The 13,612-nt window shown below is 44.1% G+C and overlaps 1 protein-coding gene across 3 annotated transcripts in view; it reads left to right on the top strand.

Annotated features, from left to right (window-relative positions):
• The window catches only part of MINDY4 (MINDY lysine 48 deubiquitinase 4), a 255,695-nt gene that overhangs the window by 131,249 nt on the left and 110,834 nt on the right, over window positions 1-13,612 (top strand). The window contains exon 1 of one of the 3 annotated variants that reach the window (XM_053608561.1): window positions 6,693-6,841. The exons of 1 other annotated variant lie outside the window; for it this stretch is intronic. In XM_053608561.1, the coding sequence (XP_053464536.1) occupies window positions 6,779-6,841 (63 nt within the window). In that variant the 5' untranslated portion in view covers window positions 6,693-6,778. Of the gene's footprint in view, window positions 1-6,692; window positions 6,842-13,612 lie in introns of those variants that run through there. One more of the 3 variants, XM_053608562.1, reaches the window with a different exon arrangement.

Raw genomic sequence — 13,612 nt, 5'->3', positions numbered from 1 at the left:
AGGCAACTGACTTGTGGACATTGATTTTATAACCTGAGACATTACTGTATTTTTATGACTTCCAGGAGTCTTGTGGTTGAGTCTTTGGGGTTCTCTAATTATAAGATCATGTCGTCGGCAAAGAGGGAGTGTTTGACCTCTTCTGCTCCTATTTAGATTCCCTTTATTTCCTTGTCTTGCCTATTTGTATTGGCTAGAACTTCCAGCACTATTTTGAAAAGTAACGGTGACAGAGGACAACCTTGTCTGGTTCCAGTTCTAAGAGGAAAAGCTTTCAGTTTTACTCCATTCAGTAAAATATTAGCTGTGGGTTTGTCATAGATAGCTTCAATCAGTTGAAGAAATGTGCCACCTATGCCTATACTCTTCAGTGTTCTAATTAGAAAAGGATGCTGGGTTTTACTGAATTCTTTTTCTGCATCTATTGTGAGGATCAGATGGTCTTTATTTTTGCTTCTGTTAATGTGGTGGGTAACATTTATGGACTTGCATATGCTAAATTGGCTTGCATCCCTGGGATGAAACTTACTTGATCATGATGTATGACTTTTTTGATGATAAGCTGTAATCTATTGGCTAGCATTTTGTTGAGAATTTTTGCATCTATATTCATTAATGAAATTGGTCTGAAATTCTCCTTTTTAGTTGTGTCTTTTGCTGGTTTTGGTATCAGGATGATATTTGCTTTGTAGAATGTGTTGGGGAAGAGTCCTTCCTCCTCAATTTTTTGGAATAATTTCTGCAGTATGGGAATAAGCTCTTCCTTGAAGTTTTGATAGAATTTTGGTGTGAAGCCATCTGGACCAGGGCATTTTTTTTTTGGAGGCTTTTTTATTGTTTCTTTAATCTCAGTGCATGAAATTGGTTTGTTTAGGAGCTCTATTTCTTCCTGGCTAAATCTAGGGAGAGGGTGTGATTCCAAGTATTGATTCATTTCCTTCACATTGTCCAATTTGTGGGCATAGAGTTTCTGGTAGTATTCAGAGATGATCTCTTCTATATATGTGGCATTAGTTGTAATTTTCCCTTTATCATTTCTGATTGAGGTTACTGGAGATTTTACATTTCCATTTCTAGTTAGTCTGGCCAAAGGTCTGTCTATTTTATTTATTTTTTCAAAAAACCAACTTCTTGTATTATTAATTTTCTGAATGAGTCTTTTGTTCTCAATATAATTGATCTCTGATTTAATTTTGTATATTTCTTTTCTTCTGCTGGGTTTATGCTTAGATTGTTCTTCTTTTTCCAATTCCATAGGATGTCTTGTGAGTTTGTTGATGTGCTCTCTTTCTGTTTTTTGAATGTAGGCATCTAAAGCAATAAATTTTACTCCCATAACTGCTTTTGCAGTATCCCACAGGTTTGGGTAGCTTGTATCTTCATTGTTGTTATGCACGAGGAAGTTAATGATGTCCTGTCATATCTTCCTGTACCCAACTGTCATTCAACAGAAAGTTGTTTAATTTCCATGCCTTTGTGGGAGGCTGAATGTTTTTGTTGGAGTTGAGTTCCACCTTTTGTGCCTTGTGGTCTGAGAAGATACAAGGTAAAATTTAAATTCTTTTGATTCTTTTGAGATTTGTTTTGTGGCCTGGGATATGATCAGCTTTGAGAATGTTCCTTGGGGTGGTGAGAAAATGTATATCCTTTATCTTTGGGGTGGAGTGTTCTATATGCATCTATCAAGCACAGTTGTTCTAGGGTCTCGTTTAAGTCCCTTATACCTTGGTTTAATTTCTGTTAAGAGAATCTGTCCAGCTCTGTAAGAGGAGTGTTAAAGTCCCCTGTTATTATGGTATTATTGGATATCATATTGCTCAGAGTGAGCAAGGTCTGTTTCAAGAATGTGGGAGCATTTAAATTGGGTGCATATATATTTAGAATTGAAACATCTTCTTGTTGTATTTTTCCCTTGACCAATATAAAGTGACCATATTTATCTTTTTTGACTTTAGTTGCTTTAAATCCACATGTATCTGAAAATAAGATTGTAACTCTTCTTTTCTTCTGAATTCCATTTGCCTGAAAAATTGTCTTCCAACCCTTAACTCAGAGTTTTTATATGTCTTTTGATGCTAGGTGTGTTTTCTGCAGACAGAGAATGGATGGCTTGTGTTTTTTAATCCAGTCAGCCAATCTATGCCTCTTCAGTGGGGAATTCAAGCCATTAACATTTATTGAGATAATTGATAAGTATAGTAGTGTTCTATTCATCTTATTTTGTGAGAGTCCATTGCTTAGTTTTATTTTTTGCATCATTGTGGAAGTTAGGTTCTGTTCTTTAATTTCTGAGTTCTTTCTTTGCTGTCAATCCATTGTGATGGTCAGTGTGTAGAACAGGTTGAAGTATTTCCCGTAGAGCTTGTCTTGCTGTGGCGAATTTCCTCAATGTTTGTGTATCAGTAAATGATTTGATTTCTCCATCAATTTTAAAGCTTACCTAAGTCAGGATATAGAATTCTGGCCTAGAGGGTGGTGCCTGTGGCTCAGTGGCTAGGGTGTTGGCCCCATATACAGAGGGTGTCAGGTTAGAACCCGCCCCTGGCCAAATTGTTACAAAAAATAGCTGGGCATTGTGGTGGGCGCCTGTAGTCCCAGCTACTCAGGAGTCTGAGGCAAGAGAATTGCCTAAGCCCAAGAGCTAGAGGTTGCTGTGAGCTGTGATGTCAGGGCATTCTGCTGAAGGTGACAAAATGAGATTCTGTCTGAAAAAAAAAATTCTGGGCTGGAAATTGTTCTGTTTAAGTAGATTAAAGATAGATGACCATTATCTTCTGGCTTGAAAAGTTTCATTAGAGAAGTATGCAGCTACCCTGATTGATTTGCCCCTGTAGGTCAACTGGTGTTTACTCCTGGCAGCTTGAAGAATGTTTTCTTTTGTCTTGATTTTGGACAAGTTCATCACAATGTGTCTTGGAGAAGCTCGGTTAGAGCTGAGGTGACCTGGGGTCCAATATCCCTCTGAAAGGACTGTGTCAGAAGCTTTTGTGATATTTGGGGAAATTTTCATTTATAATATTCTCTAGTATGGTTTCCATTCCCCTGGGGCATTCTTCTTCCCCTTCTGGGATACCTATAACTCGTATGTTTGAACGATTCATAGTCTCATAATTCTGTCAGTGAATGTTCTGCTTTCTCTCTCTTCTTTTCTGCCTTTTTAAGTATCTGAGTTTCTCATGAACTTTGTCCTCTACCTCCGAAATTCTTTCTTCTGCACGGTGTAATCTGTTGTTGATACTTTCTATTGCATCTTTAAGTTTCCTAATTGACTGCTTCAGTTCCTGCAGCTCTGCTATATCCTTTCTATATTCTTCATATTGTTCATCTCTTATTTGATTCTGTGTTTGGATTTCCTTTTGTTTATTTTCCACTTTATTAGCAGTTTCCTTCATTGTTTTCATCATCTGTATTCAAATTCCCTTTCTGTCATCTCTAACATTTCTTTATAGGTGGAATCCTCTGCAGTAGCTACCACACTGTCCCTTTGGGGGGTTGCTCTGGACTGGTTTTTCATGTTGCCAGGAGTTTTCTGTTGATTATTCCCCATGAGTGATTTCTTTTATCTGTTTCCTTGCCCTAATTTTTCTTTAACTTCCTTTTGATCTTTAAGTTGCCGTGTTTCAGGACTAGGGTTTTGATGAGTCCTTTTGGTATAGGACCAGAAGGATGAGAAGGTTGAAGAGGAAGAAGGGAAAAAAGAAAGAAAAAGAAAAGAAAAAAGAGAAAGGAGAGGAGGTGGGTAAAAGGGAATATTGACAAAAAGAAGAGAGACACAGAAAGAGGGAGACAGGAGCAATATAGGTGTACAGTAGGGTACTTTGACCCAACCTTAAAAACTCCTAACCTCTGGGGGTGCTGGCTTGGGTGGTTCCCTTGAGGTCAGCAGCTCTTTGCTAGCCTGTTTGGACACAGTACCCCAACTCCACCAAGTAGAGATGAAAGGCAAAAGTGTATTAATCAAAGCAAAACAAGCAAACAGAAAACTTTATGGGTTAAAATTGGGGGAAAATGAAATAATAGGGGTAGAAACAGTAGCAAAAATGAAGTTCTAATTATTAAAAAAGGCAACAATTATTGAAAAAGGCAACAGCTCTTTGCTAGCCTGTTCGGACACAGTACCCCAACTCCACCAAGTAGAGATGAAAGGCAAAAGTGTATTAATCAAACCAAAACAAGCAAACAGAAAACTTTATGGGTTAAAATTGGGGGAAAATGAAATAATAGGGATAGAAACAGTAGCAAAAATGAAGTTCTAATTATTGAAAAAGGCAACAACTAGAAAAATGAAGAAAGGAAAGAAAGAGAAGAAAAGAAAAGAAAAGAAAAATCTGTCGGGAAAATGGTGAATTGAAAAAAAAAGCAAAAAACAAACAAACAAACAAAAAACCCAAAACCAAAACCAAAGCTGTATATATAACTTGCTGGATATTGTCTGGGCAACAGGTGATCTTCTGTGGTATGAGATGTTAATCACAATGCTGGTACAGCTGTATGAGATGGAGACTGGAGGCCTCTGCTGATTTCTCAAACCGTGCAGGGTGGAGAGCCTAAATCTCTCCTCAGCCCTCTTAAAAGGCACTTTCAATGCTAATCTTGGCTAAGCAGAAGCTTTCCCAGGAAGTACTTGTTTCTGGGATCACTCCTGAAGTGGCTATCCAAAACTGGTTTCACTGTATGCCCCTGAGGGCTAAGGCTGTAAGGCATTTCAGTCCCCACTTTTAGGCAGCTCAGTCACTAGATTACTCACCCAAGGTCTCCCACTTGATCCTTGCTCTGCGACCCTGAGGGCAGAGCTTGCTGGGGCACTTCTCCCACAATGGCTCCTCGCGGCCCACAGCTGAACATTCTTAGCTTCGTCTGAAACAGTGGCTCAATCTGGGGCCCTAGACAATGATTAAAGTCCTCCGCACTCTTACCCAAGTTCTCCAAAGTAGTTCAACCGAGTGCCAAGCCCAAAAATACCAAAACAGCTCATAGGTAAGGCCTTTTCAGTTTGCAATCTCACTGCTGCTGTACTTACGGATGCCAGTGGAATTAGACTGAAGGAACACATGCAAACAATTTCCAGTTCTCCACAGCTTTTGTCCTCCTCATGGGGTCCTCCTCATGGGGTCTCACGCTGACTTCCTGTGTCCCCCAAAGGGATGTTTCTGGGCAGATCCCACCAGCCAGAGATTCCTGGAGTCTTCTCTCCCCAGATTCACTGTGCCCAGTTGCAAGGAAGCTGTTACTTGGCCACCATATTGCTGGATTCCTCTCCAAAAATACTTTCTTTTTAAAATAAATTTTAAAACACGTATGTCTGTTTTAAAAAAAGTAATATATAAGTAGTAGTATAGGTGTTATGGGCTTAATTGTGTCCCCTTAAGTTCCTATACTGAAGGCCTAATGCCTGGTACCTCAGAATGTGATTGTGGTGGAGAAAGGTTCTTTAAAGATTCTTTAAAATGAAGTAATTAGGGTGGGTCACTAGTCCAATGTGACTGGTGTCCTTATTAAAAAAGGAGATCAGTAGCCTGAACAAGAGCAAGACCCATCTCTACTAAAAATCGAAAAACCAGCTGGGCATAGTGGTGCGTGCCTGTAGTCCCAGCTACTCTGGAGGCTGAGGCAAGAGGATTGCTCAAGTCCAAGAGTTTGAGGTTGCTATGAGCTATGATGCCACTGCATTCTACCAAGGATGACAAGGTGAGACTCTGTTTCAAACAAACAAACAAAAAACAAAAAACAAAAAAAAGAAAGAAAGAAAAAAGAAAAGGAGATCAGGACACAAACATAGAGGGAAAACCTTGCAAAGGAACAGGGAGAAAGTGGCCATTTGTAAGACAGGGAGAAAGGCCTAAGAAAAAATAACCCTGCAGACACCTTGATCTTGGACTTCAAGCCTTCAGAACTGTTAGACAATACATTTGTTGTTTAAGCCACCCCGTGTGTGGTACTTTGTGTGGCAGCTCCAGAAAACTAATACAACAGGTGATGTGTGCAGTTGTGGCATGTTGTGAAGGTGGTACCCAGGTAACTGAGTTTGGGGCAAAGACAGAGGCCTGACTACGATCCCAGCTTTCCCAATTTCTTGCTATGTGGTCTTCAGCAATATTTTAGTCTATCTGAATCTCAATGTCTTGTTTTAAAGGATAGGCCCGAAAGTAACCACTGTGCAAGGAAGTTGTGAGGATCAACGTGTGAAATGCTCTTGGTGGTCAATAAATGGCAGTCTCATTATGGGAAAGCAGACACCTAGAGTGCTTGTCCTTGAATTTCAGTGCTCTGGAAGCAGTCCTGGCCTTCTCGCCACACACAGTCCAGGCCAGCCAAGGTGAGTCAGCCTTGGTGAGCCCAGAGAGGGCTGTGGTGGTCTTGAGGGTGGATCCAGAGGGGCCACCTCACTGTGAGTTTAGTTTTCCCCAGACAAGAGCTTTCTTCCCATTTTATGTCTGGGGAGACTTGGATTGGAGCAGTGACCAGTTCTAGGCCGCCCTGATGACCAGGGCCTGAGACAGGCCTGGAGCCAGGAGCTCAGGGCCCAGCACCGGGAAGCTCTGGCCCCTGGGTGCTGCTTGGGGATGTAAGGAGTCTGAGGATCGCTCTGCTCGGACTCGCGCAGCCGCCCATCTTGGGAGAAGGGGAGGAGTTCCCGGGAAAGGGGCGGAACCCCTGGGAAGGGGCGGGGTTCCCGCTGCCTGGTGCGCTGTCGCCACGGCAACGCCGCCATACTGGGCCAACCGATCGCGGGGACTGGGGCTGCTGCCTGGCGCGGCCAAGAGGCGCAGCTGGAGGCATGGACAACCTCTTCGTGGAGGAGGTGGCCGCCTCCCTCATCAGGGAGTTCCTCAGCAGAAAGGTAACTGCTTGCGCCTTACGACGCCCGGCAGTCACTGTAATTATGGGGGTTCCCCTGGGGAGGGGGTTCCCTGGGAATCTTTGCACCTTCGCGAGGTAGCCCTTGCCCTGCCTGCTCCAAAGATGCCTCAGAAGAGCGTCCCTCATCCCGGAACAAGGGACTACGTTTCCCAAGAGCCATTTCTGTTGTGGTCATCGGCATCGGCTCTTCCGCAGAGCCGTGCCGCTGCGCCGGGCTGCCTCTCCCACAGCCTTTCCCGCCGCGGGCGTAAGACCCAGGGTGGGGGTGTGTTTCAGCCCGGCTACCCGAGACACATGTCCCGCTAGGAAAATACTGCGCTAAGGGGAAACCGCAAGGCCCAGAAAAGTTCTTGACAGTCCCTTTGGTCATTTTAATCCTGAGGAGGTTCCTGTTGTTGCATTAATTTTTATTTGTAAGTTCTGTTGTCTTGTCCTAGGAGACTTTTCAAAGTTTTCACAAGCTGGGGAGATCCCAGGCATGATAGTGCGGAGGGAGTAGCCATTTATTCATTTTGCAGGAAATGACAAGGGCTGTGCTCTGAGGGTTTGTGTTTCTTTGCCGTGTCATACTGGCCTGGGCGATGGGCGCTTTTCTGGGATGAAAACACAATTTCTTGAATGCAGGAGAAGGGAAGGAGTTTTGAAGTCAGATGGAGGGGGTTCAAATATTTGCTATTGAGTTTGAAGTGTGAGCTTGTATATATTACTCACTGCCTCAATTTCCTTACTCTTTGCATTTTTGTAATGGGGGTTAATAATAATATACCGGCAGCTCCCAGGCATTGTATCTGGTACATAAGTACAGTGTGCACAAGACTTGATACTATTTTGAAAGTATCTTTGTGTGCTTTTTATAAATTTTTTTTATTTGAAAAATTTTAGGGCGGGGCTTGGTGGCTAATGCCTGTAATCCTAGCACTTGGGAGGCCGAGGCAGGTGGATTGCCTGAGCTCACGGGTATGAGACCAGCCTGAGCCAGAGTGGGACCCGGTCTCTAAAAATAGCCGGGCGTTGTGGTGGCACCTGTAGTCCCAGCTACTCAGGAGGCTGAGGCAAGGGAATCGTTTGAGCTCCAGAATTGCTGTGAGCTATGACACCACCGTACTCTACCAAGGGCAACAAAGTGAGACTGTCTCAAAAAAAAAAAAAAAAAAAAAAATTTTTTTTTTTTCTTTCTTTTAGGCCAGATGTGATGACTCATGCCTGTAATCCTAGCACTCAGGTGGTTTGCTTGGGCTCTGGAGTTCCAGACCAACTTGAGCCAGAGCGAGACCCCGTCTCTACTAAAATAACTGAGGCAAGAGGATCACTTGAGGCCAAGAGTTGGAGGTTGCTGGGAGCTATGATGTTGCCATGGCATTCTACCCAGGGCAACAGCTTGAGAGTCTGTCTGAAAAAAATTTTTTTTTCTTTTTTAAAATGCATTTAGCTTCATACTGTCTGCTTTTATTTTTATGACTAATTGACCTTCCGTCACCAAGTTCTGGCTGCATATTATATATCAATGCACCCTCCATACTTTGGGAGGGTGACCACTATCCTTTCTTGAGTAAAATGAAATCCAAAGTCTTCACTGACATCCAAGACTGCCCTATACCTGATCCCGGCTTATTATCCCAGTCTCATTTCTAGCTGCTTCTGCCTTCCTCTGATTTATCCAGACCCATTCCAAGTCCATTTTCTACAAGAGATCTTCTCAGATAACTCCAGTTGGAGCGACTGACTAGTCTTGTCTGTGGTTCACTCATTGGGGCTTATGTCATAGTTCATACATCTGCCTGTTTTACCTACTAGACAAGGCCAAGGAGCTGACCCCTAAATTGGGCAGCACCTTAGAAATGCCTTAGTTGTCCTAACCACTTCTCCCTCCCATGTTGTATCTGGGTACTCGAAGTCCCTGAGAGTAAAAAGGGGTTGCCCACAGTCACTGAGAAAGTCACGGGGAGCTAGGACTGCAGACCGCAGAGCTTTGCACAATCAGGTGCTTGGCAGTCATAACCAAGAGAGTTCTCCCCATGGTATTAGGAACCTTCCAGGTGCCCATTCATAGTCTCAGATCTTCATAACAGTCTTGAAAGATAGATGTAAGTATTTCCTTTCACCTAAGACTATTGTGAGACCAGGAGGCCGGGAAACTTGCCCAGGGGAAGCATGTCTCTCCCCTGCCAAAACCCTTTACTGGCTTTCTGTAATTAGACTACAAGGCTCTCTCTGACTGGCTCCCAGCTTCTCCTTAGACCTCATTTTCTCCAACTGCTTCCTCTTCCCTCTTCCCTGCAGCCACGTTATCCTGCTTGAGCTCACCAAGTATGGTCCACCCTCAGTGAGGGTTAGGATCATCCTCCTGAGCCCACCGAGGTGACTCTTCTGGTGCCCCTCTCCTGCCATCCTGGACCATGCCATCCTTCCTCCACCACCCTTCCCCAGGCTCATGAGCTAGGCTTGTTGTTACCCTATTGTGCCCTTTCCATGTATCAATTCCAAGCTTTCCATGTGTCCTCAATTCTAGCTCACCCCCCCCCCACCCTTTGTAGCACCACATAAACTATTCTTCAGCCTCATCTGCCAACTTTTCACAGTGCTTCTGGCCTGCTGTAACCCCTGCCTACTTCCTACTTATTCTTGTAATCACCGCCCTCCCCCCCCATAACATGCTTGACTCTCTTGCCTTCCTCTCTTCGTCATCGTACTCCCCTAACTTAGATAAAATTCAGCTCAGCCTGCTCCATGCCTGCACCTGCAGAGCTGACTGAAGTTGGAGAAAAATGCACCACAATGTTGGCAGTGTCACTCTAAATCCAGGCCATTCACTGTGTGATGCCTTATGGGTGACTTTTCACCAGGTTACACGTCTCTCCAGCCTGTTCACTTTCTCAAGTCCTGGGTAACCATTTCATACTTCAGTCCTCAAACCCCAAAGCTCCTTCTCAATCTAATTTCACTGAGAAAATAGAAGAAGTCATGGGAGAGTCCAAGAGGTTCCCCCACCACTCTTACCTACCCTCCTGGACCTGAACCATTCACTGCATTCTCTCTGTGTTCCTATGGATGAATTTTCCACACTCTTGGGTGAGGCCAGCTCCTCCATGTATGCCTGTCCCTGTTGCATGTTCAAGAACATTGATCTCCTCTGCATCATACATTTCCCTTTCTCTACTGACTTATTCCTGTCAGTGTGTATATGTGCTCCTACAGACTCCCTTTCAGCTGCTGGTCTATTCCCCTTGCCCAAAGAGCTATGTATATTCTAGTTTTGTTTCTTTCTGCTTTCTCAAACCATCCTAATCTGGCTTTTGCATGCCTCACCCCCATCCTCTACAGCTCTTGTCAAAGTCATCATTTATGTCTGATTTTCAGTCCTCACCCTCTTGACAGAACAGTTGTGCTTCTTGATTGTGTCCTTCACCTTGGCTCAGAGACCACCTGCTTCTTAATTATGTCCTTCACCTTGGCTCGGAGACCACCTCCTCCTGTCTTCTGTCCTACCTCACTGGTTGCTCCGTCTCAGGAACTTTGCTGGTCTCCCCTCATTTCCCTGTCTTGTGTGCTGGTGGCCACAAGGACTCAGTAAATGGCTCTCCTCTCTTCTCTTCTTCATTCACTCTCAAGGCATTTCAGCCAGTCTTAGGGATTCTGAAACTATCTATATGCTGACAATTCCCAAAAGTCCATCTCTAGTTGAGACCTCTCCCTGGACTCTTGAATTTTTCCCAACTTCCTAGTTGACTTTACACTAGGATGGCCAGTAAGTATCTCAACATGTCTGTGGTAATGTTTCTACTTAAAATACTTCATACACCAAATGTGTTGTGTTTTTTTCCCCACACCAACCAAATTCTTCAACTCTCCAGACACCAACTAGTTGTTCTGTAATTCAGTTCAGTTCTGACACTAACCACTTAGAGTTAGTGAATGCTGCAGAGGTTAAGGGTGCAGTTTCATGGCTGCCTCTACTTCAGATGCCAGTCAGAAGTCCCAGGTTGCCAACCAATTGGTCTGTACTTCAGACCAAACAACTGATTCAGGGTTTCAGTGATCAACTCCTTATTTTGAAAATTGCCTCTAATGTCTTACAGAACTTAAGGAAACACTTTGCTTGTATTGACTCATTTATTATAAAGGACACAATTTAGGAACAACCAGATAGAAGTGATAAATAGGGTAAGGTATGGGTGGAGGGGTACGGAGCTTCCATGCTGTCTCCAGTGTGCCACCTCCTAACACCTTGGTGTGTTCACCAACCTGGGAGCTCCCCGCTGCTTTGTTCAGGAGTTTTTGTGGAGATCCCATCATATGGGCATGATTGGTTAAAGGCCATTGGTTATTGACTCAATCTCTAGCTCCACTTCCTTCTCTAGAGGTGGAGAGATAGGGCTGAAAGTTGCAATCCTCTAATCAAGGCTTGGTTTTTCTGGTGACTAGTGGTCTCCAGCCACTAGTCATCTCATTAACATACAAAAGCCATTCTTGTCACTCTGTAGATTCCAAGGATTTTAGCATCTATGTTTCAGGAACTTGAGACAAAGACCAAATATATGATTGCTTGGGCCAAAATCTTTGGATTCATTTTTGGCCTTTCTCCTTGTACACCACACATCTTGTCCATCAGCAAATACATTGGCTTTATGGCAGAACACATAGAGAATGTAGCCACTTGTTACCACTTTTGATGCAAGCGTTCTCGTCCAAGCCAATCCTCTTTCTCTTGTGAATTATTCAATAGTCTCCTAAATTGTTTTCAGGTGACGCGGCGCCTGTGGCTCAATGAGTAGGGCGCCGGCCCCATATGCCAAGGGTGGCGGGTTCAAACCCAGCCCCGGCCAAACTGCAACCAAAAAATAGCCGGGCGTTGTGGCGGGCGCCTGTAGTCCCAGCTACTCGGGAGGCTGAGGCAAGAGAATCGCGTAAGCCCAAGAGCTGGAGGTTGCTGTGAGCTGTGTGACGTCACGGCACTCTACCGAGGGCGGTACAGTGAGACTCTGTCTCTACAAAAAAAAAAAAAAAAAAAAAAAAAAAAAAAAAAAAAATATGTCAGTTTACAATGTTCTTCTTTCCAAATTCTCCCATAGTCCCACTTCGTCATTTCATAGAAGCCCACAAGGCTTTTCCTTATCAGACTCTGGGTGACCTCTCTGTTCTCTTTTGCTACTTTCCCCCATGCAGCTCATGTAATGGCATCTTGCAGCTGCTACAGGGGTTTTGAATTTACTGTTCCTTGCCTAGAACAGTTTTTCCCCAAGTGTTTGCAGGGGCTATTCTTTTGATTCCCTTGTGCCTCTGCTGCAGTGTCACCTTATCAGTGAAACCTTTCCTGACACCTTTTATAAAGTAGCAGCCCTTCCCTGCACCCTGCCTGGCCCTCTTTGTCTCTGTACCCTACTATATGTCTTTCCTGACATTTTATACACTTGTTGTTTTTTCCCCTGTAGAATGCAAGCTGCATGATGACTGGGACTTTAATCCGTTCACTCCTCCATCTCTTAGCAGCTGAGCTAGTGGTGGTTCTGTCCCTTAATTTCACAGATGGGAAAACCAGAAGACAGGAGCAAGTGCATGGATGATGCTCAACAGAGAGCCGACCATCCAGTACAGTGCCTTCCTCTTTGTTGTCACTCTCCCTGTTTTATAGCAGTGCATTTAGCCGCTGCCATATGTGCGCTTACCCATTCATTTATGATTATTTCCCAAACAAAATGTTAGCTCTTATTCCTCCTATGTCTCCTGTGTCTAGAAAAGGAGACTGGCACATAGAAGGTGTCTGACGAATGTTTGTTCAGTGAATGAAGTTTGAGTGGGCTGCATGGGACTGAGGACTGGCTGACTTCTACAGAGGGCAACCCTACACCCTACCCCAGTGACTTTCAGATGCTGGTGTACTTCACATTCTGGGGGGACATTGTTCAATGTACCAAATCTTGACAAACATAAAGAGCTGACAAACAAAGTGGGAAGGGCAGCTTCCCTGATCCCCCAGACTTGATAAAGAGTTACCCATGGAGAGAGAGACCCTCATTATAGTGTTCCACATCACTTAGATTGTGGGAAATCTTAGTTAATCCCAGATGAAATGCTGGTGGTTGCTTTTGAGCCCCTGCACTCTTCCCAGTCACTGCTCTCTAATGTACCTAGTCCACCTTTTCTCCAACATATAAGCCCATTTCTTTCTGTTCACCTTCCCTAAGACCTCCTTTTCCCTTTCTTTGGCTATTTTTATACTTTTTGTTTCCCAAATTGACCTTAACTAAATTCAAACCTAGAAACAGTGGGTTTGTCTTGTTTTCCCAGTAGTTAAGAGTTTCCATAAAATTCTGAACACAGGTCAGGGGAGAAGTTGAGGCCTGTTTAGGACAGGGGGTCTGGGATTTATCAAGAGCAAGGGACTCCCTAACACCAGGCTGAGCTATTTGTGAGGCATCATCTCAGCCTCTAGCCATTTAATGATTGCAGTGGCCTGGCCATGTGGGCAGGCCAGCAAATGATGTGGTTGTTTTTCAAAGGAAGAAGCCAGGCTCTTGGGGAGGAACGAGACCCCCACCACTACACCATTGCCAGTACAGGTCTCAGCTGGGCCTTGAGCCTCTGCAGTTCGGGGTGGGATGATGGAAAGTGGCTTTGGTAGCAATTCAGCAAACATTTACCAGGAGCTTCCTGTGGGCCTGGGTCCCAGAGTCACATACTTACAAGCTGAGATGCTCAGAGCCCCCTGCCTGCTGTGTGATTCCACTGTGTTTCTTTAGGCGAGTCAATGCTA

The sequence above is a fragment of the Nycticebus coucang genome, chromosome 11, assembly GCF_027406575.1.
Source record: "Nycticebus coucang isolate mNycCou1 chromosome 11, mNycCou1.pri, whole genome shotgun sequence".
Classification (NCBI taxonomy): domain Eukaryota; kingdom Metazoa; phylum Chordata; class Mammalia; order Primates; family Lorisidae; genus Nycticebus; species Nycticebus coucang.
The sequence above is the reverse complement of the archived record's forward strand: the minus strand, read 5'-3'. Positions and strand labels throughout refer to the sequence as shown.